General features: G+C 39.2%; 1 protein-coding gene across 2 annotated transcripts in view; it reads right to left on the reverse strand.

Annotated features, from left to right (window-relative positions):
* Nucleotides 1-22,184, reverse strand: part of LOC122793449 (glutamyl aminopeptidase) — a 792,963-nt gene that overhangs the window by 484,265 nt on the left and 286,514 nt on the right. For both annotated transcript variants that reach the window (XM_044061461.1, XM_044061462.1), the window contains exon 3: nt 2,654-2,795. In XM_044061461.1, coding sequence (XP_043917396.1) covers nt 2,654-2,795 — 142 coding nt within the window. The remainder of the gene's footprint in view (nt 1-2,653; nt 2,796-22,184) is intronic.

Consider the following 22,184-nt stretch of genomic DNA (forward strand, 5'->3'; position numbering starts at 1 on the left):
AAAAGACGTGAAGACAGACCTGGGCGAATTCTCATTTCCCATCCATTGGTCAAAGTTAGACTTAAAAAGAGCTAGAGATGGACTCTGATTCAAACAGACGGGGAGCCTGTTACAGAACATGGGGATTCTCTAAGACATCTATCTGTCTTGCCAACATGTCTTATTGATGTAAAAAGCAAAATTAAATCCTTGGATCTAATGATTCTGATGCTGTTCATTGTTTTGATGTGCAAAAGGTTCATAAGGGCTGGAGCTGAGGATGCCTTGTATGTCAAGCATAGATAGCATCAGTAACCTATAGGAGACATAGCATAAAGATACAGCTTTAAAGCGATACATATAGAACAGTGTGTTTATACCCTGATTCTCTTCATAAGAAACCTTTGAAGACATTCCAGCTGTTGCATATGTTTGGTCAGTTACGTGCCAAAGGGGGCAGTATACTTAATAATAGGTCTGATAGGGGCCGAATAAAGTGACACTAGGACTTCCATGGACCTAAATGCCATCCCCTTACTTATATGTTGAGTGACATAGAATGATTTCCTTACTTCTTTGGTTACATGTTAGTCAAAGGACAGACTACTGTCTACATATGTTCCTAGACCCCTAACTACTGGATCGATGGAATAATTAGCCTGGGTGGCAGTTATCCCAAAAGGCACTATAATGCATTTCTTGGCATTGAGTTTTAGTCCCAGAGTTTGGCATGAGTCATTTGTCCATGTTAGATCTTCTTGTAAGAGGTCTGTGTCATGGGGGAATCTATGATTCCTCCCGATGTGTAGTCATTTATGAACTTGGTCAGCCAAAGGACCATGCGACTCAGCACCTCCATGTGGCAGTTAACAATGTTAGCTGATCCATTGAGTTAGCAGAGGCACCTCCATCAGTCTCCCTCATACAACACACACAAACACACATGCACAGACACACACACACACACACACACACACACACACACACACACACACACACACACACACACACACACACACACACACACACACACACACACACACACACACACACACACGCTCACATGCGCACTCAAACACTCAGACAACATACCTATTACACGTTCCTGTGTTGTCAGAACATCTCTGATATCTCTTTTTCCTGCCCTTGTAAATCAAAGATGATTACAGTCAGCCATTAAAGGCAGACATTAGGGTTTTATAATTCATATTGTTCAGTAAATGCATGGTAGTGCAAAAGATGCTATACCACTGACTTTCTAAGTTTGCAGAAGAAATAGTTAAATCCTGTCCTGATTTTGTCCAACCATTAAATTTGACTGTGACATGATTTGTTGCACTAGAAAGTTGAGAGATATGCTAATGTTCGCTGTTCCTCTCCCCGTAAATCACAAACTGTTGAATGAGCTGAGTAATACCTCAGATCCTTTTTATATGTTACTAATACTCAGATCCTTATTATATGTTACTAATACTCAGATCCTTATTATATGTTACTAATACTCAGATCCTTATTATATGTTACTAATACTCAGATCCTTATTATATGTTACTAATACTCAGATCCTTATTATATGTTACTAATACTCAGATCCTTATTATATGTTACTACTAAGTCTACTGTGCTAACTTCTCAGTTAGTATAGCAGCTTAATTCTCAGGATTCTCCTGCCAGGGGTGCAGGGGATGAAGCCTTTCCCCCCTTTGCAGTTTACATATTTTTTCAAAGCCTAATTTTCCTTTACATCTGTGGGTGTAGTAGTGGTCCAGAGGATTAATATCCTCTGTGGGATGTGGGCAGGTACAGATGGAATCCGTTTTATTGCTTTTAAGGCATGCTACTTAGAGTATCTTTGGTCTCTAGTGGTTCCCTGCACCATGTATTTGTTTTAATTAATTTTTTAAGACACGCTACATAGAGTATCCCCGATGTGAAATGTACCCCCATCCCACATCTTCAGAGTTTTCCCTGGTGTTTAGTGGCTCACCCCAATCCCTGTTATGTTTAAGTGCCATTACAGCAGAAGATGTAAAAGTTCTTCTTGGTGTCTAGGGGTTGCCCCCCCTCCCCGACCCATGTTATGTTTAAGTGCTACAAAGGTATGATGAATAAATGTTAAATCTGGGGGCTATTATTTGGCTGTGTTTATTAAAATGATTTGCTAGAGGTGGCCATTATGTAGGCAAGTCATTCCTTATTGCAAGCATTTCTGGGCAAAAGTAGATGGCTGTTTAGTATATGATTCTCCTGTAGAATGCCTCATTAGCATCCAGCATGGCTGCAGAAACAGCCCATTGCAGGGCTTCATGTCTTGGTGTTGCATGACCATGGTAGAGCTGTCTCTGCATATAAAAAGTTACCACAAGGTAACTTCGGCTATTATGTATACAAAATAAAGGATTTAAGAATCAAATGCAAGGCTGATAGATACAGTTATCCACATGCTATTACATTAAAACTTCTGCTATATGGCTGCTGTTAAAATCAGTTGATATGCTTATTGTCAAAGTAAAATCTGTCCTGTCTGAATATATTGTCAATTTTATATGCTACTTAGCATGTAGGAATTCCAGGTGAATGGTAAACTAAAATATTTTCTAACACATTTACTACTTACAATGCATTGCACAAGCAAACAAAATCAGTTACTAGCACTTCAAGAATTTACACTTACTTGTGCAGGCATGTTTGAGATGGCCTTATATGGGTCTGAATGTACAATGGATATGCTGTATGTTGCCTTCTTGTTGGGCTCATCAAAGCAGGGGAAGGATTTTCGAGCATCTGTGGGCTCATGATCCGTGGCTGCAATGTATCTTTGACAAAGGACACAAAACAGATCAAAGTCATCAAAATACTACACAATCTGAGTTCCTCACTGTAGAAATGGTTAATATTACATCTAAGGCCATTTCAGATTTTGGTTATTCTTCAAAAAGCTATTGCATGCTTTCTAATTATATATACTTTGAGACTCATCACTTGACTCTGCATAACTGCAAATACTAGAAAGTACTTGTCTGTATCATGTAAACTGGATAACTAGCACAGAGATGTTGCATTCCATCTGTCCTCTGCTAACACAAATCGTTTGTGGCTTTACTGATGCTTACAAGAGGACAAACATTATCTTTTTCTAACAAATAACACCTTAACCGCATGAATGACAAAATTAATAAACACTACACCAGCGTGGTAGTCAGGAACAAAGCACTCCAATAAAGTAAAAAAAAACTTTTAATAAATTATCGCAAAACAGTGGTTAAGTGCTTTCACTGATTACAAACAGACATCATCAGAACCACTAAATTAATGTCTTTCAGCTTTTCCCGGTTAGGGGTCGCCACAGCGGAACTCCGGTCTGCTCATGGTTGGCAGTGGATTTTTTATGGTGCTGAGTTGCCAGCCCGACGACCAACCTTCAAAGAAGGCACACCCATTCATGCACACAACTACCTGCATGTCTTTAGATGTCACTCAACCATGGGGAGGACATGCAGCCTCCACACAGAAGACGCTCCAGCCGAGAATCAAACGGGAGAACCTCTTGCTGTGAGGCGACAATACCATAAAATCATCAGGTTAAATAACCCAAGTAAAGAGACATACCTCCCTACCTAGCCAATAAGCACACAACAGTAAACACATAACAATTACCTAACCAGAAATTGGCTCATGAATAATTATAAATATAGCTGAAACATGTTAAATAGTTTTACAAAAAAAACCCCTAACTGTTCAAAAAATAAAAAATAAATCCCAAGTCACAAGTAATATATAAAAAGGTGCATATTTAAACCAAAAATCACATAGTCCTACACCATATTAAATCCTTTCTTAAGTTTACTTGCGATGGAAATAAATTCTTATTTCTTAAGAAAAGACATAATATGGTATAGGACTATATGATTTTGGGGTTAAATGTACACCTTTTAATATATTAACTGTGACTGGTTGGCATTTATTTTTATTTTTTATTTTTGAACAATTAAGTTTTTTTTGTAAAGCTATTTAACATGTTTGAGCTATATTTATAATTATTCATGAGCCAATTTATGGTTAGGCAATTATGTGTTTACTGTTGTGTGCTTATTGGCTAGGTAGGGAGGTGTGTCTCTTTACTTGGTTTATTTAACCTGATAATTTTATGGTATTAGTGGTTCTGATGATGTCTGTTTGTAACCGATGAAAGCGCTTAACCACTGTTTTTGCCTATAATGTATTAAAACTTTTTTTTTTTTTACTTCATTGGCATGCTTAGTTCCTGACTACTGCACTCATATAGTGTTTATTATTTTTCCACCATTTATTTACACTTCCGGACTTTCCGTTTTTTTTTTTGTTTTTATGAATGACAAAATGCATTTCTATTTATTACAATTCTGTTACACAATGGTAGCATGTAAACAGTACTAAATGAGACAGCAGTGTTTGTTATTTTCTCTTATAAATCATTACCATCTCATGATCAGCATCTTTTAGTTACAGAATAAGATGTAGGATTATCTTACTACACACAGAATTAAAGAATCTGCCTGTGTTACAAGTCATAGGCTTTTCTGGATGCAAATTTAAAATATTTTTTTCAGTCTGTGGTTTCCATCTTATATGCATGTGTGATATGTATGACAGTCCATAAATGTGTGTGTGTGTGTGTGTGTGTGTGTGTGTGTGTGTGTGTGTGTGTGTGTGTGTGTGTGTGTGTGTGTGTGTGTGTGTGTGTGTGCGTAGAGGTTTATACTGTTTTTAAACATACAGTACACTGAAAAATAGAAATCAAAATCCCTGAGTTACTGAGTAACCAATCTGCATCAGAAGTTAATCTTCTTTCAAATGTATTTGAAAAATAAAAAAAAAAATCGAGAGAAAAAGAAGTTAATTTTCTAATGGTAAACACAATTTATAATAGGCAAATGAAGGCTGAGAGAACCAAACTCTGGGCTATATAAAGCAGCGGTACTTGCGTATTATCACAACCAGATTTTCGTGGTTCTGAATTTCGCATACTTCTATAGAAAGGAGGCCATGAAACACTGCAATGTGGTATTTACAGTGTTTACTGCTGTGGATTAAGTTTGCATTACCTTCAGGAAAAGAAACATTTCCGAAAACCCTCTTCTAGTTTTTGCATGCATTACACATGCACACTTACGTTATCATGTCTGCGACCGTTCTGATGAATGGATTCCTTGCACTGAATGGAAGGCTTCCTTCAGAGAAGGCAAACACAGACACAGAAAAGATTGTTAAAAATAAAATGTTAACCAAAACTAGCTGTAAACATATGAGCAGGTCAGACTGAAAAACCATGCTACGTGCCACAAATGACAAGAAGACTCGCACCATCAGGAAGTAAGATATTTTCCCAAGTGTTAGTAACAGGAGGTGTTTTCAGAAACTGACATTGTATCTGCTGTTTTGTGTAAGGTGTGGGCATTGCTTGCTTCCCAAATGGGGACAGTTTCTAATAGTACCTTAAGTGAAAATCTTGATACATAAAGTAGGAAAGGCAGCAATCCTTGGGCTTGACAAATGTACACTGTAGAAGGTTGCAGGGTATTTTCCGTGACTCACTTTCCATTTCCTGACATTGTAGTGAGAAATGCAGGTACTGTAAAGCGTTTCGGCAACATGGACTTACAGGAGCAATGAGGCACATCATCCACAAGTACAAAATTTCACCCTTGCTCCTCTTCTGGGTTCATACCCACTGAGACAGACTAATGCTTAATTCTCGACAGACCCCTTTTTAGGTTAAGCAACCTGTTTCCGCGCACACCGACAGAATAATGTCAGTGCGGAAATCTGGTTGTGATAATACGTAAGTACCAAAGCAGCTTAGTAACAGCTCATAGTCTTAATTGTCTATACTAAATGGCAGAATGAAACCTGGGAATATAACCCACAGTCTTCTGATCTTTCCACATCAATGAAAAGCATACTACATATTGAGAGACTGACGTCAGTCTTAAGCTTATTTAAGCTTTTTATATAGCATAGTACGAATGGCTAATTGCATAAGTAGTGTATATGTACAGGTAGATATTAAGTTACATTGGTTAACAGTTGACCTTATACTAGTCTGGCAACTGGTGTAGAGGTTAAGGTTGTAAGCTATAATTCTTCTTGTGCAGGGTTTGATTCCCTTAGCTTTCATTTTCCTACCTTGGGCAAATCACTTAACCAGCCATTTCACCTGGGTCACCCCTAAAAAGAGATTGTGTGTTCAGTGTGCCTCCCAGGCTAACAACTTGGTATTTATCTGTCTACTGGGTGGTATTGTAATAAGACTGTTGTCTGCTGAACAGAAAGTGATTATGTTAGTTAAGTCAACAGCCAAGGATTTCACTGCTAGGGCCAGGAAGTTTCTATGATTTTTCTTTGTGATTTCTCTTTGTGTTATGAGATAAAGACCTTCTGAAGCTCTGGGACTTCAGAGGAAGGAGAAGAGTTAGAAAGAGAGTTGGATAAGATTTGTGAGTGGGCAGATAAATGGTAGCTGAAATTCACTGCAGAAAACAAATGAAGTAATACAGCTGGGAACAATACCGCTGGCAGATTACAGAACATGGATGAAGTAGTAATAGGATACCTGTAGAGGAAAAGGATCTGGTAACCACATTTCACAAGACTAAACCACATTGAATACTGTAACAGTAACTGTAATACTGTAGCAGATGGATGAGGAAATCAAGTAAAACCTATGACAGAACAACAGAGTTGTAGTCCAAAGAAGCTGAGTGCTTTTACTTTTTTACATCTGTTGGTGTTTTGTTCTGCTTTAGAAACCAAATCAAGCTAAATGTTAGACCATTTGAAGACATCCAAATGACGTTTAATAAGGCAGTGAAAGGACTGTTGAAACAATTCAACATTTGTGAATAAACATTAAAGTCTTTAGATATTTTTCCAGAAAAACAGGAGAAACTATAAGCAATTCTGTGATTACGAAGAATAAAAGGTTGTTTGAGGGGAAATGAGAGAAGAAGATGAGAAGAGGGGAGAACAGTTGGCATTCAAAGGTGGGAAGGCTATGACCAGATTTTAGGAAGCTTTTTTACAGTGCAGGATATAAGGCAGTGAAACAGTCTTCAGAAACGGATAGGTGACTAAATAAAATTAATGTGAAGCACAAATTACAGAATGAAAATAAAGGTATTTTACATGCCAGAAAAATATAATGAATGTTGCAGTTCATGAGAAATCTCCTGTCTTGAATGTGCATCAAAATGAAAGCAGTAGATAGTTCAGTAGAATTAATAAGCCACATTCAAAAAAGGCTAAATAAAAACAAAATAACCAACTCAGTTGCACACCAGATGAACTTTAATAAAATAATATAAAATGGCAAGTTTTCAAATTCTATCAGTACTTTATCAAGTATCTAAAAGCACACTATTTCAGAATTAATTAATGATTTAAACTCTTCATGTTTGAAGACTAAATTTAAGCTTGGCGATGAAGTGGCATTACACAGTGTAATCCAACTGAATTCTTTCTGTTTAATTTTATTTAAGATATCACTTTTCCTACAATCTAAATATACTAAATGCAACAGAAACATTTAAAAGCATGATTTTGCCCATATTCAAATAATGGTTTACTAATGAATTAGTTTGATTGTTTTTCCTAATGTCATATATTTGTTCAGCAATATGTTCTTTCAACCTCCTGTTGGTTTTACTCACATAGAATGAGGTGCACTTATTACATTTTGTTGAATCCACAACATTCATACTATCACAGTCTGCATGTAGACAAAATGCAATAATTTCTTTTTATGACAGGATGTATATAAGAATTTGAAAGAAGTATGTATGTGCACATCTAATGCATGAAAAATATTTCTGTTGATTAACAAGTACATTATAATTCTTAGATTCAGGATAACAAAGTAATTGCTTTAAATTCCTTTTTGTTATTAAAAACAAAGTGTAGATTAAATCCTATAGCACCATTTATATCAGATGAGGTCAGGAGGATGTTCCAATGTTTCCTAAAATATCCCATATTGTTTTATCACTATGGGTAAAAGTTAAATGAAATGCTAAGTCGTCATCCTTATACACACTCCCTGTCCCACTCTCACCATATAGATAAGTACCCTTCCTATGCAACACAACTTCAGTTTTTAACATCTGAATTTGTTTACTTGAGTACCTATGTTCCAAGAAATCATGAAACAGCTTATCTAGTCCTTTATTAAATCCACTCTTATTGGAAGTCAGATGAGAAGCCAAGCACATCAGGCTTTTTAACACATTCTTATGAATATAAGTAGGCAGCATACTCTTGTGATAAATCTAGTGCTATGATTTGTTATGTGATCAGGGGCCTTAGCACCCTTCACCCAAAGTGCGATAATGCTCTTATCATTGCCCATGTCAGGATAAACGATCCCAGATATTCTACACTGAGGAAGACGCAGATGGAAATGCAAAGAGATGTTATTGTTGAGCTCCTTATGTATGTGTCTGAAGTGGGAAGGCAATAGTCATGGGCGTTATCTTACCTTCTCCAAAAATGATGCTAAAACTGCAATCAAAAATGTGATTTTAAGGATTAGCATACTAGCTGGTATCATTTCAAGGGGATCCAGTGTGTGGCAGCATGACAGATAATGATTTACAGGCCAATCTGCTTTGCCAGAAATGGCCTTCACCTCACTCCTACCAAGGCTTCTACATATTGGCTAAGACATTTCCTACCCATACATTTCCTTTTTTTGGAAAAGTTCATGTATTAGCGAGAGGAAGAAACAGAAAGTACCAGCAAGCCCAGTTTAGAGGTTTGCTTGAACCCACAACTTTGTACAGTGAGCCAAGAAAAAAGGAATCAAAAGTGGTTCCCAGCAGAAGAATAAAATAAAACGCAGGGTGGAGGAAAAGGAACAGCAAGTTAAGCAGCTGGCAGCATTCAAAGCCATCCCAGAATGAACCAGAAACTAATGGGGATAGCTGAAGACATAGCTGAAAGGAAGCAAAGAATAAAAGGCCAGCAAGAGGAAGTCAACAAAATGAAAGACAAAATACAGAACGTTTAAGACAGGGTTGTTTTGATGGCAGAGTTGCAGGAGCTTAATCACATACTGAAAGATCTGAAAAATGAGATGAAACGGCAAAATAATAAAATGAGTGATTTAGAGATCAAAATCAAGGAGCTATAGCATGAGACTAGTGTGAATAAATGAATCTATCTGGAGCAAACAAATGGAAAGCTATGAGCTAAAATTAATTGATACTAGATCTGTACTACCAATGGACAGATAGTTAAGAACAGAATGGATAGAGTGGGAAGAAAAAGAAACGCGTGTGCTCTGGCTGCAGAGCAATGGAAGAAATTTTGACCCAAGTCATGCCTCTTAAAATACTACCCTTCCATTGCACTTTTAGAAAAAATAATGGAAGACATTTCTTGCTGACTGCAAAAACTAACAAGAACAATTACCAGTCATACAGCAGCACTGAAAAACATAAGGATAGTTGCCTGGATAAGCTACTCCACCATGTACAATGGAAGGGGGAGAAACTAAGATTTGTCTTACAGGCAGTGGTCCAGCATTTCCTGGTAGAATGGAAAATGACTGAAAGTCAACAACTGCAGAGAAACAACCTAACCCCCCCCCCCACATACATACACACACACACACACACACACACACACACACACACACACACACACACACACACACACACACACACACACACATACAACAGGTGGAATGGCAAACAAAACTGCAAAGATCCACAAGTCAGTAGGAGCATATATAAGACAAAAATGTGTTTCATGTACACAAGCCTGCAGGGAAGAAGAATAGAGGTGAAAGGGCACCATAGAGATGCGATGATGTCATTGCAGAAGGTGTCAAGAAATAAACAGTGAAAGACACCAACTGGAATGATAACAAAAGTAAAAGAAACTATAGGAGTATAGAGGATACTGCAGCAATGCAATGAAGGAAGCAGAGGCAATCCCTGAGCTTGTCTAGCTAGAGGGACAGAGCACTGGCAAGATGGGGTCTATATTATCATACCGCATGCTCAGAAGAGTGAATGACAAATAATCGACTGCATGTAAGCGAAAGCTTACAACGTCAAAACTTCAGAACAGCGATTATTTCCAATGGAAAACAATCGCTGTTCCGAAACAAAAAAAACTGTAAAACATTACTTAATGTGGGTGGCTTCACCCCCACACCCCTCGACATGGGGGGCTGTGCCCCCAACCCCCCTTCTTAAATATACCAACTCTGAGTGCCGAAAAGGCAAAGTAGCAAAAGCAGCCAACAAATTCTTTCCCAGGGAAAGAACTCACTGAAACAACTCTTCGCTATTTTGTCTTTTCGCACTTTACTGTTCAGCAAAGATGCATTCGACAACCTGCGTCTGCGACAGCGTAATAGGGAACCGGCAAGATGCACAGAGAAGCAGAAGCAGGGACAGAAGGAAGAAGCATGTCTGATGAAAAAAGGAAATTTGCATGACCTATGTTGGACCTATGTTGGACAGCAGAGGAACTAAGGAAATTGGTCAAGTGCAAGCATGAAGGCTCCAAAAAGCAACCAGAAAATTATGTGGAATGGAAGTGGAAATAGGTGGAAAAGAAGAAAAGAGGCAGGGAATGGCAAAGCTGGACCAGCAAGGAGAACTGATGCTGCATTGATACTGACTACAGAAATTACAAAAAAAGCTGCTTGCAACATACCAAAGCATAGTACAAACTAACACTTTACTGTAAAGGGAAAGGAGTGAGACTAACAGAAGGGAGAGGATCCTGTCCAGGTGAAGAATGGATAGGAGTATGGAAGCACCAATCTTCTTTATAAGGTAAAAATTATTTCAATACAAACAGGATTAAATAAGGGTATAAATGATGTCGAGAAATGCAGAAAAATGAGGCATGGAAACAAACAATGAGATGACAGTATTTATAAAAAACTTTGAAAATATTGCAAGTAATCAAAGAAAAAAAAAAGAAAAAAATTGAGAAATAGAGAGTGAGAACAGCAAGCCTGAGTTAAAGGGAATGGAAAAAGAACTGTAAACACCAGCCTTGGGTTATGTCATGCTGTATAAGAGTAGAACAGGCATACTGGGAGGAAATGAATAGATGCAAAGAAAAAAGGAACCAGGAGCGATAGAAGAAAAGACAAAAGTCTAGGGGCAATTTGCAAAGCAGCCACCAGACAAATCAGAAGAGCAGGTAGGAGACAAAGCATAGCAAAAGACCAAAGATACACTGGATCAGCATGGTGGGAAAACCCAGGGAGGGTCACTCAAAAGCTGCATGGATGGGGAGTCCAGAAAAGGGGACAGCATACGGCAACATATGGAACAAGTTAGGAACTTGGAATATGGGAGGGAGTGTCTTACTCGATGTTAAGAAAGAAAGTACATACAAGAGATAAAAGGTTAGGAGAGGATGTGAGCCTGTTACCAGAAGCAAAAGTAATCAAAGGGGATAAGACTGAGTCCCAAATACCTGAAAAGGGAATATGAAAGTGGGAGGGTAGTAAAGGGGAGACAATTTCTTTATTAAAATAGTTCAAATAGTTACAGTGGCAGTAAAACAATTAAAAGTGAAGAGAGAAAGTGTCTCATACAGCAGGAAAGAATAAATGGAAGCAGGTGGACCATGGGAGATACACATGTGCCAGATGAGGTTGTAGAGTATTTATTCAAAACCGTGTCTGAGGTCAGGAAACAGAAGGAGAAGGGAGAAGGAGAAGTTATAGAGAAACTTCAACATCATCAAGAGCATATGAGAGAAAAGATTATAGTCAAAGGATGAGGAGAGGTCTGGAAGAATTATGATATCAGGAGTGTAGAAAAACGTCTGGAAATAGATACCTACAACAAAAGGAGTACAGCTTCACCAAAAATTGTCTAGTACAGGCTAGTAGACAGAACAAGATACTCAGAAGATGAAAATTGTAGAGGTGACAGAATCTGGGAACCTTACACCAGGGATTCTGAGAGAAAGGGTAGAAGGAGAGGAATTAGAGGTAGAAGCAGAGAGGGCAAGTTACAAACTGAGTGAACTAGAAGAGAAAGACAGGCTAACAAGGATGATAACAAATGACAAAGGAAAATGAATCAGATAAAAAAGCAACAGTAAAACTTGCTGTATGCAGTGGAGACAGCAATGTCAGGGACATAATGAAGAGGTAGAAAAATAAGGTGGAAGCAATTAAATAGCTAGAAGGAAGACTAACAGAAATATAGAAAAATGATGGGAATGGGTCCAGATCAAGAGTAACTAAATGTGCAGGAACCATCATCAGATATAAAAGTGGAGCTTGAAACAAAAATAGTCACAATGAAAGAGATATGACAGTGATAGTACAATGACTGCTAATGGATTGTGGGAGAAGAACCAGGGAGGAACCTGAGAAGAAGGTACAAAATAAGAGAGGACAGATAGCTAGCAACAGCAAGAATCAGGGGGCAGTATGACAGAGGGTGATGGGGAGATTAATGATATTTATAGAAATTACTACCAACAAGTTTGGGGTCAAGACAGAAAAGCCGAGTGAATGTTATTGAACAAAAAGAGATGGGCAATATGAAGTGTTGCAGAACCAACAAGAGAAAATAAACATGGAAATCATGACAGAGAAATTCAGGAAAGAGCTAAAAGCAATGAAATACAGGAAAGCAAGAGGCTTGAAGGCTGTCCGACTGAATTCTACAAATGGGGAAGTGAAGTATACTAGGAAATACTAAAGGAAAAATATAAGAGAATACAACAAACGGGAGATCTCTGACACTTGAAGGCAAAGGTGATGATGATTTCCAAAAAGGGGAGACAGAACATCTCTGATATAATGACTTTAAAGTATTGGCAAAGATCTTAGGAAGCAGGCTAAATGAGTGGCTTCCAAAAACAGTCTAAAAAGGACAAAAATGTCTTTGTGAAGGACTGTAAAAAAAGTTATTGGATGATGTTAGAGTTCATGGTAGAACAGGATATGAAAAGAGAAGGGAAAGAAAGAGTAAACTTGTTTGACTACCAATAAATCTTCACTAAGTGAGGTGGAAATTTCTAGGTGAAGTATTAGAAAGGAGATACAAAGGGAAATAATTCTGAAGGTTAATTAAAGCAATGTACATGAACCAAGAAATAGAGGTCATGGTAAGTGGGGGAATTTCTATATCATCTGATATGAGAAGATGGATGAGGCATAGGTGTCCATTCTCCTCAAGGCTATTCACAATGGCTATAAAGGAGTTGTATCTGGAGATTAAAAGAAAGCAGCAGTCTGGGTGAAAATATAAGTGTTTTTATGTATTTTGATGAGTGACTACTACTCTTAAATTGTATAGATGAATCAATAAATGAAATATTATCAATCTAAAAATTCTAAAAGGCTTCTGGCCTGAAGTCTAACACAATAAAAGGATTGTGATTGTCAGAATTACAGCAGAAAAGAGGAAAAAACAGGAGGTCAGCTATCCCAAATACCTAAGACAGAGAGTAGATAGCATACTGCAGGAAACTATAGAAAGAACACAGAAGAAATTAAGAAGGTTAAAAAGGTGCTAAAAACAGGACAATGAAAACATGCAAAGAACTAGAGATAGTAAATGCAATAAGAATAAAGGCATTACCAGTGAAGTCTGGCCATTGTCTTAAAGACTGAGAGACATGACAACTCCAGAAGGCAGTGTAAGATGTGACAGAAAAGGGGAGGAGAAGGTAGTAAGGAGCAAAATTAGACTAAGTGAAAGAATAGGAGGATGGGAGTCCTGAACCACCATGGCACTCACACAGAATATAACTAGATTTACAGCAAGTGAAAAAGTGGTTAAGAAAACAAATGGAAGTGAGAGACAGGATAGGTGGTGGGAAGTACAGAAGTAACAGAAGGAGGAAATGCTGAAGAAATGGGGGGGGGCACATTATGAGGAGAAAGAAAAGGGGAAATCTTATGAGAAAGGAGAGTGGGAACATTATAGGACAGAAGCAGGAGGAAACATGAAACAGGCATGGACTATTGGAAGAAAAATGATGGAAGAGGGTACAGAAGGCACATGTCATCTAAGATATTTGAAGAGCTTACAAAAAATGAGTTACCCAAAGCGGAATGATAGACTTATTTGAGACTAAGAGAAAAATGAACAGATGAAATGAGGAATAGGAAGGCAGAATGGAAGAAGAAAGAAAAGGTGGGAAAATAGAAACAAAGCACAGGACAAGTCACTCAATGATATAAGAAGACCTAAGAGAAAAGACAGAAACTGTGTCCTTGACATAGGTAAAATGCAGATGGGAGATGGAAGAAGGCAGGCACATGGGAGTGGAAAACTGGAAGAATGTTACCAAAGTAGTATCAGAGATACAAAAGATGCACAAAAGTGGGAATCAGATACTCAGATGGATACACAGAAGGAACCTTACAACATACAAGGATAGCAGAAGAGGGAAGGAATGCTGACACCAGCTTTGGAGGTGTGGTGTATAGGAGACACACGTGTGTGTGTGTGTGTGTGTGTGTGTGTGTGTGTGTGTGTGTGTGTGTGTGTGTGTGTGTGCATAAATATATATATATATATATACCCGCACACATACACATATATCTATATCTATATCAATATATATATATATATATATATATATATATATATATATATATATATATATTTACATATAGGTTCATAGGTGTGTACTAGGCTAATGGCCCTGGAGCCTTTACAAGCCTAGCCCATAGGATTACCCTAGCATCATGCCACCAGACCTTAGTTCCCAGTGCCTCTGTCAAGTAAAGCCACTGGAGTGATCCCCGGGGTGAATTATCTATTTCCCATCCACTCAGCAAGATTTCTCTTGAAGAGGGCCAGTGAGATGCTTTACTTGACATGTATGGGAAGTCTATTCCATAGTATGGTCAGTCTCTGGGTTATGAACCTGTCTCTTAAGCATGTTCTTTTGATTGTGGTAATGAGGTCTCTGGAATGTGTGGTGTGGAGGGATTGGGATTTCTTCATATGTAGCATTTCTAACAGAGCTCGGTCAGACATGGCTTTGCAAGTCAAGCAGAGATCGCCTCTAGGTAGGCGATATGAGACAGAGAATAGTTGGAATTTTTTTGAGTCTGTCCATATAGGACAAATCTTTAAGGCCTAGGATCCTCTTTGTGAGGTACTTCCAGTTGTTGCAGGTGTTTAGTGAGGTACATGCTAAATGGGGCATTGTACTCAATGATTGGCCTAATGAGGGAAGAGTAGAGGGAGACAATGACCTCTTTCTTCCTGGATGCAAAACCCTTAGTAATGAGATGTGCCACATAGAAGGACTTTCTGTCCACAGTGGCAATGTGGTGGTCAAAAGTGAAGTTGCTGTCAACCTGTGTTTCCAGATCTCTTATAATGCCTACTGTGTTCAGTGGACTACCATCGATGTGGTAATTCATGACAACTGGGTTTGTCCCAAAGGGGATATCGACACATTTTTTGGCATTGAGTTTAAGGCTATGGTTCTGACACCAGTTGTCTGTCTCAGTGAGGCCTTTCTGTAGTATGTCAACATCACTCGAGGAGTTAATAACTGCTCCCAACTTGCAATCATCTGCAAACTTTGTCAGCCAGAGTCCATTCGTGTAGGCCTGGACTTCAGAGAAATAGATACAAAACAGGAGAGGACCCAGGACCAATCCCTGTGGGACTCCACTCATGACTGGTCAGCAGTCTGACTTGGAGTCAGCTACTTTCACACTGTGGGTTCTACTTGTGAGCCAATTTGCAACCCACCTAGTGATATAGGGGTTGATGCCTAGCTTAGTGAGTTTTTCTATGATTCTTGAGTGGGGAATGGTATCAAAGGCCTTGGCCAGATCAAGGTAGGCTGTATGAACCACCTTGCCTTCATCCACAGCTCTGGTGGCTGACTCAAAGAAGTTGAGCAGGCATGATCTATCCTTCACAAAACCAAACTGTGTGGGATCCAGAGTTTGGAGATTCCCCATATCCTTGTTTATTAGGTCCATGATGATGCGTTCCATAGCTTTGCATATCAGACTAATCAGGCTAATGGGGGATAGTTCCCAGGGTCTGTAGTCGCTCCTCCTTTGTGGAGAGGGTTGACTGCAGCAGTGTGCCATTTGGTAGGGATAAAGCCTGAAGTGAGGCTGTGATTGAACAGGGCACACAGGTGAGGTGCCAGTTTATTCTGTAGTTCATGTAGAACACAGCCAGGGATATTGTCAGGTCCCACAGAAACTGTATTCCTTGGCCTTGGACAGTGCTGTTTTAACCTGTGCAACAGTAATACAGGGTGCCTGGCAATCTGCTGGTATTGTGACTGGTCCTTTGGGGGGGAGGGGTAAAGTTGGCACTGAATCTGTCAGCCAGTATATTGGCAATATCTATTGGCTTGGTATAGGAGGTACCGTTGCGCAGTAGCTCAGAGCAAATCTGGGTATTGCCGTGGAGATTTTTTACATAACTATAGAAGGCTTTGTGGTTGTCTACTATCTGCTGCAATTCTGTTTTCATAGCTAGCTTTAGAGGATTTGATGAGGGACCTCAACTTTTTTTTTTTTTTTTGAGGCTAATAAGGGAGTTTTTCCAGTCTTGAAATTTCACCTTATTCTGTTGTAGAGTTTGTTTATGACAGGAGACCACCAGATTGGCTTCCTTTTTTTGCAGGAAAGCGACTTGGTTCTGTTGGGTATGGCGAGATCCATGCATTTCTGTATGTGTTCATACAGTGCATTGGTGTATGATTTGGCGGTCATGTAACTATTCTCCATTTGCATGGGTGCTGTGAAGTTAGCCACCTCTGTTTTTAGGAGCCCAAAGTTAGGTTTGGAGAAGTTTTTCATGGTGGTTACATTTGCAGGGGGTGGGGGGTGGGAAGGATGTGGATTTCCAAGATGATTAGTTTGTGGTCGGATCTATCCAGGGAGGAGTTGACTATTGGTGTAGAGGAGCAGTTGCTTATGTTGGTAATGACCAGGTCAAGGATGTTGCTACCTCTAGTGGGGGTAAGAATCAGTTGGTCCAGGGCATTGGAATTAATGAATTCCAGGAAACGTTGGGCAAGTGTATTGGTACATGAGTGGTTTTCCCAGTTAATGGTGGAGTAGTTGAAGTTGCCCAGTATGAGAGTGTTAGGTTGGACCCTAATATTCTCCAGGGTGCTTAGGAACATGGAGTGTGAGTCTTGGCAGATGGTTGGGGACCTATAGCAGGCTATGACCCAATGTTAGCTGCACCTGAAGCATCTCAGATGCGTTATGTTGGGCTACCAGTCTGGAGGTGGGTGCATCCTTTATGAATATGGAAACACCACCACCTTTGGAGCTTTGGTCCAAGTTCTGGGGCAGAAAGGTGTGGAATGAGTTATAGCCTGGTAGTGCAGGGGTGCTTTCTGCTGCCTTGAACCAGGTCTCTGTTATGGCATAAATGTCAATGTTCTCCATTTTAAGGAGTGCTTTGACCAAGTGTATTTTGATATTTAGACTTCAATCGTTGAGCAGCATGACCCTCAGATTGCAGTTGTTTGTAGCTGTTACGGTGATAATTTGTTCTTTGAAGCACCACCTAAAAAGGCACTATAGGGGTGGCAAGAGCCTTGGCCAGTATTCGGAAGCCCAGCGGCGACAGATGCAGGCCATCTCTGGAAAAGCATCGAGGTCTGCCAATCATGTCATCCCAGGCAGACAGATACTGGATCCCCTTAGAATGACACCAGAAACTTAGCCAATTGTTGAAATCAATCATTTTCTGCTTGTATTGTGGTATCATTCTGGGTGATGGTAGGATGCTGTTCAGGGCTAGGGTCATGCCCTCCTGGGATATATAATCCGAGAGCTCCTCCATGTTTCTTTTCATGTAGTCCAGGGAGCTACATCTCAGGTCATTCACACCCACATGTACAATGACAGAGTCATATTTGTACCTGTTGTTGAGGGACCTCAGTGCATGCATTATGTGGCAGATCCTGGCACCTGACAGGCAGCTGACTGTTACTTTCTCCTTGCTCAGCCTAGTGAGTGCGACATCAGTGTGCCTCACTATCGAGTCACCTATGACTAGTGTGTTTGGCATGCTGTTTTGCCTTAGAGGCTTTGGTTGAGTGGCACACTGTTTTGAAGAGTTATGTGTCTCATGATTAGTGTTGTGTTGTGGTGGTCGAGTGCATTTCTGGCTTGGAGGTCTCTGCTGTTTGGGTAGATTTTTATTGAGAGCCTCTGCGAAGGTGGGTGTGTGCTTTGTGTTTGTATGTAAAGGCAGTGCTGGTGTGTGTTCTGGAGGGCTGTGTGTTCCATGTGGTGTAGTGCAAGGTGCAAGTGTTGACCTTCCCCTCTTGGCCAGCTATTCTGGTAATGGCTGGAGAGTACGTAGCTTCCAATTTGGATATATAAGTGCATTTCTGGCAAGTCTGAGTGTTGGGTGGTAAGAGGAGAGGGTTGTCAGTGCACATGAGGCAGTTGTTACATTGCCTCAGAATGCCCAAGTTCACCAGGTTAATAGGAGAAAGCACAGGGAACTGACCTTTAGACATGCCTGGAGGGGTGGGCATTAATAATAAGTACTGGAGCTGTTTCCTTGTAGAATGTTTAGTGCTGGTAGCACTTTTGTGTGCTGCAATAATTGCTACAAGAAGTCTGGTAAAGTGCTAGACTAATAAGCTAGTAAATGTGCAGAATTGGAGAGAAGTAGCAGATCTAAGGGAAAAATTGAAGAGCAGACTATGGCACCGCTCAGAAGCTTACAAACAGTCCTGGATACAGCAAAGCAGTATATGGACTAGATTAGTTTCAAGAAAGGTGGGAAACAAGCACATACATGGGTTTATAAATCAGAAAGTTGAAAGAGATGGAAAAACTGCCCAAACAGCCAATAAACTACAATTTCTGGGCCAGATACCACTCCTCTTGTGGTAGATAGGCTATCCACTGCTTACCACTCCCACTGATAAGCTAGAAGGCTTCTCTCCAACACAGAAAGACTTGGTGGGGGGGGGGGCTTAGAAGGTTACAAACAGTCCTGGATACAGCAAATCTGTATCTGGACTAGACTATTACAGGAAAGATGGGAAACAAGCACAAACACGGGCTTTTAAACAAGAAAGTTGAAAAAGATGGAAAAACTGCCCATACAGCCAATAAACTGCAATTTCTGGGCCAGAAGCCACTCTTCTTGTGGTAGACAAGCTACCTAGTGCTTACCACTCCCACTGATAAGCTAGAAGGCTTCCCTCCAACACAGAAAGGCTTGGGGGGGGCTCAGAGCTTACAAACAGTCCTGGATACAGCAAATCTGTATCTGGACTAGACTAGTTACAGGAAAGGCAGGAAACAAGCTTAGAATTTTTTTTTCCAGAAAAGCAGCCAAAACAGCACTAAAAACAATTCAAGTGCAGTACAAGCTAGCACACGTGAGGGTGTAGCAGTATTAAAGCAAATACAGTTTAAATAAATGCAATTTATTCAAAATGTATTCTGAACTGAATTCAATTATTGTTTTATTCAACTCTGAATAGTTAAAAGTGCCAAAATATATACTTATCAGCTGAGAAGCACACTCAGTCAGAACACAGGGAGATTCTTGCAAAGTGTTTTTTTTTTTGTTAGTAAATTGGAAAGGGAGAAAGGAGGAGCAGAAAATAATTAAATGTTAAGAAACTAAATGGGTTGGCCTTCTCAAATGTGCTCTCTGTATTAGGTAGAATGAGCTAATGACACTAGACTGGGAGGAGTGTCCCAGATCAAAATTTTCAGTAGGGGTGGGCAACTGCAGAACCACCAAGTGTCAGTTTGGAACATCAGCTGGGAATAAATTCCAACTCTGCACACAGCCAGCAGAATTTAGATCTATCAGCTCTGCACAAATTCACACAAATGCAGTCTGTACTGGAATTACAACACAGAAAATACACCTCAGGCCATGACTAACAGCTAGAATGTGGGCTGGCTCAACAACCCCACACTTGAAACTTGCTTCTGAGCTACCCTTAGAAAAAACACAGTGTAGGCAACAAAGGACAGAAAGAATGCAGCAAGTATATAAATAATAAAGCAAATATATAAATACAGCACAGTGCAAATTGAGTTGCAAAAAAGTGTACTTATCAGTTTGGAATATCAGCTGGGAATAGATTCCAACTCTGCACACAGCCAGGAGAATTTAGATCTATCATCTCTCCACAAATTCACAGAAATGCAGTCTGTACTGGAATTACAACACAGAATATACACTTCAGGCATTGACTAACAGCTAGGATGTGGGCTGGCTCAACAACCCCCCACCTGAAACTAGCTTTTGAGCTACCCTGAAAAAAAAACACACAGTGTAGACAACAAAGGACAGAAACAATACAGCAAGTATATAAATAATAAAGCAAATATATAAATACAGCACAGTGCAAATTGAGTTACAAAAAGTGTACTTATCAGTTTGGAATATCATCTGGGAACAGATTTCAACTCTGCACACAGCCAGGAGAATTTAGATCTATCAGCTCTGCACAAATTCACAGAATATATATATATATATATATATATATATATATATATATATATATATATATATATATATATATATATGTATATATATATATATATATATATATATATATATATATATATACATATATATATATGCATACACACATCTGTCTAGCTACATAAATATTCAAAAAAATAAAAAAAATAAACCACAAATAGCTATGGAAAACTTTAATAATGTTTAGCACTTTGGCATAGTGTGCATTCAAGGACACATGAATGATCAGTATGCTATCTACTAAAATAAAAAGCCTAACACACATCAACTAAAATAAAGGATTAGAATATGAAAAAATGAAATATTCAAAAGATTCCTGGATGCCAGCTGAAGAAGTGTGAAACAGACTAAAGAACGGTGTGGGGGGGGGGGGGTGTAAGCCAAAGCAGAATAGGTGGAATTGCTTAACTACTACAAGATTATCGAGATAGGGAGTGGGAGGGCAGGAAAAGAAGGCAATGAAAAGTAAATTAATATGGCTAATCACTGGTATATAACATAGAGCACCATGCATGAGACTTGCATAAAAATATGGTGGCTATCCTAATAAAAAATTATGGATATTTCAGCCTGTCAAATTCTAAGCTGACCAATGTTAAGGTGCCTCTGTTTAATACAAGGAGTCTGAGCAATAAGCTACCTTTTTGAAGTTTTCCTGACCCAATCACATTCATACGTGTGCAGTTACAGAAACTTAGTTCCTCTGTCATTTCCTTTGTCCTGATAGCATTTCCTCAGTATCGGGTTACTGCACCTATCATTCATTCAGACCATCTGGGAGTAGCTAAAAGGTATCCCATTTTATCCAGTCAATGTTGTTTAATGCTTCAAGATTCTGTTTTTGAACACCTTCACATCTTGGTCACATTTAATAACGTTGTTTACCACATCATTGTTTATTAAATAACCATTTAATTTCAGGTGAAGACCACATTAGGTACCTGGATAGGTTGGATTCCATGACTATTAATAGCAATAAAGCTAGGATGACTTCTATTATCCATCTTTTAACTGCAATTCTTACACAACAAACAATAAATATGCCCAGTATTTGTTAGATATTACCAATGTTAGATGACTAAAATGCGAGGAAACTGTGAAAATCTGGACAGTTGTATAAATGTATCCACTCTACCCAGTTTCCTATTGTTTTCTGCATTCTTGATTGCCCACCATCTGCCTTTCAATCTCATCGGGTGTCATAAAAAGATCATTCAGTTCACATCAAACCATCACATAACAGGCAGCAGTCACCCTGTTCATCCAGTTCTTTAGGAACTAATTCCCTCTGTGTCTTCATGCCCAATTACCTTTTACCTTTGCTTCTGCTTCATGGGGATCAATAGCATTGTTGCTGCACTGGTGAGATCATTCTCTCTCTCTCTAACCTTCTTGAATTTCTGTGGAAGGGACAATGTCTTGCTTTCCACTGTCTCCTTTCTTTGGTTCCCCTCTGCACATAGATTCTAATGATCCACCTGAGTAAAGCAAAGCATCACAATGGCATTTTCTACTGTCAGTCATAAGGAATGGCAGACTCCTCTTTTTTGTTGGCATTTTTGTGGTGATAGATCTCAGCCCATGTCTGTCTTCTATTAGGCTACTAATATATGGTATTGTCTTAATGATCCACCCTCATTTTCAGACGAGAACTAGCTACAGGATGTCCAGATAACTGAAAATGAATTCTATTGC

Source organism: Protopterus annectens, chromosome 2.part0, assembly GCF_019279795.1.
Source record: "Protopterus annectens isolate FY-2018-M chromosome 2.part0, PAN1.0, whole genome shotgun sequence".
NCBI classification, from domain to species: Eukaryota; Metazoa; Chordata; order Ceratodontiformes; family Protopteridae; genus Protopterus; species Protopterus annectens.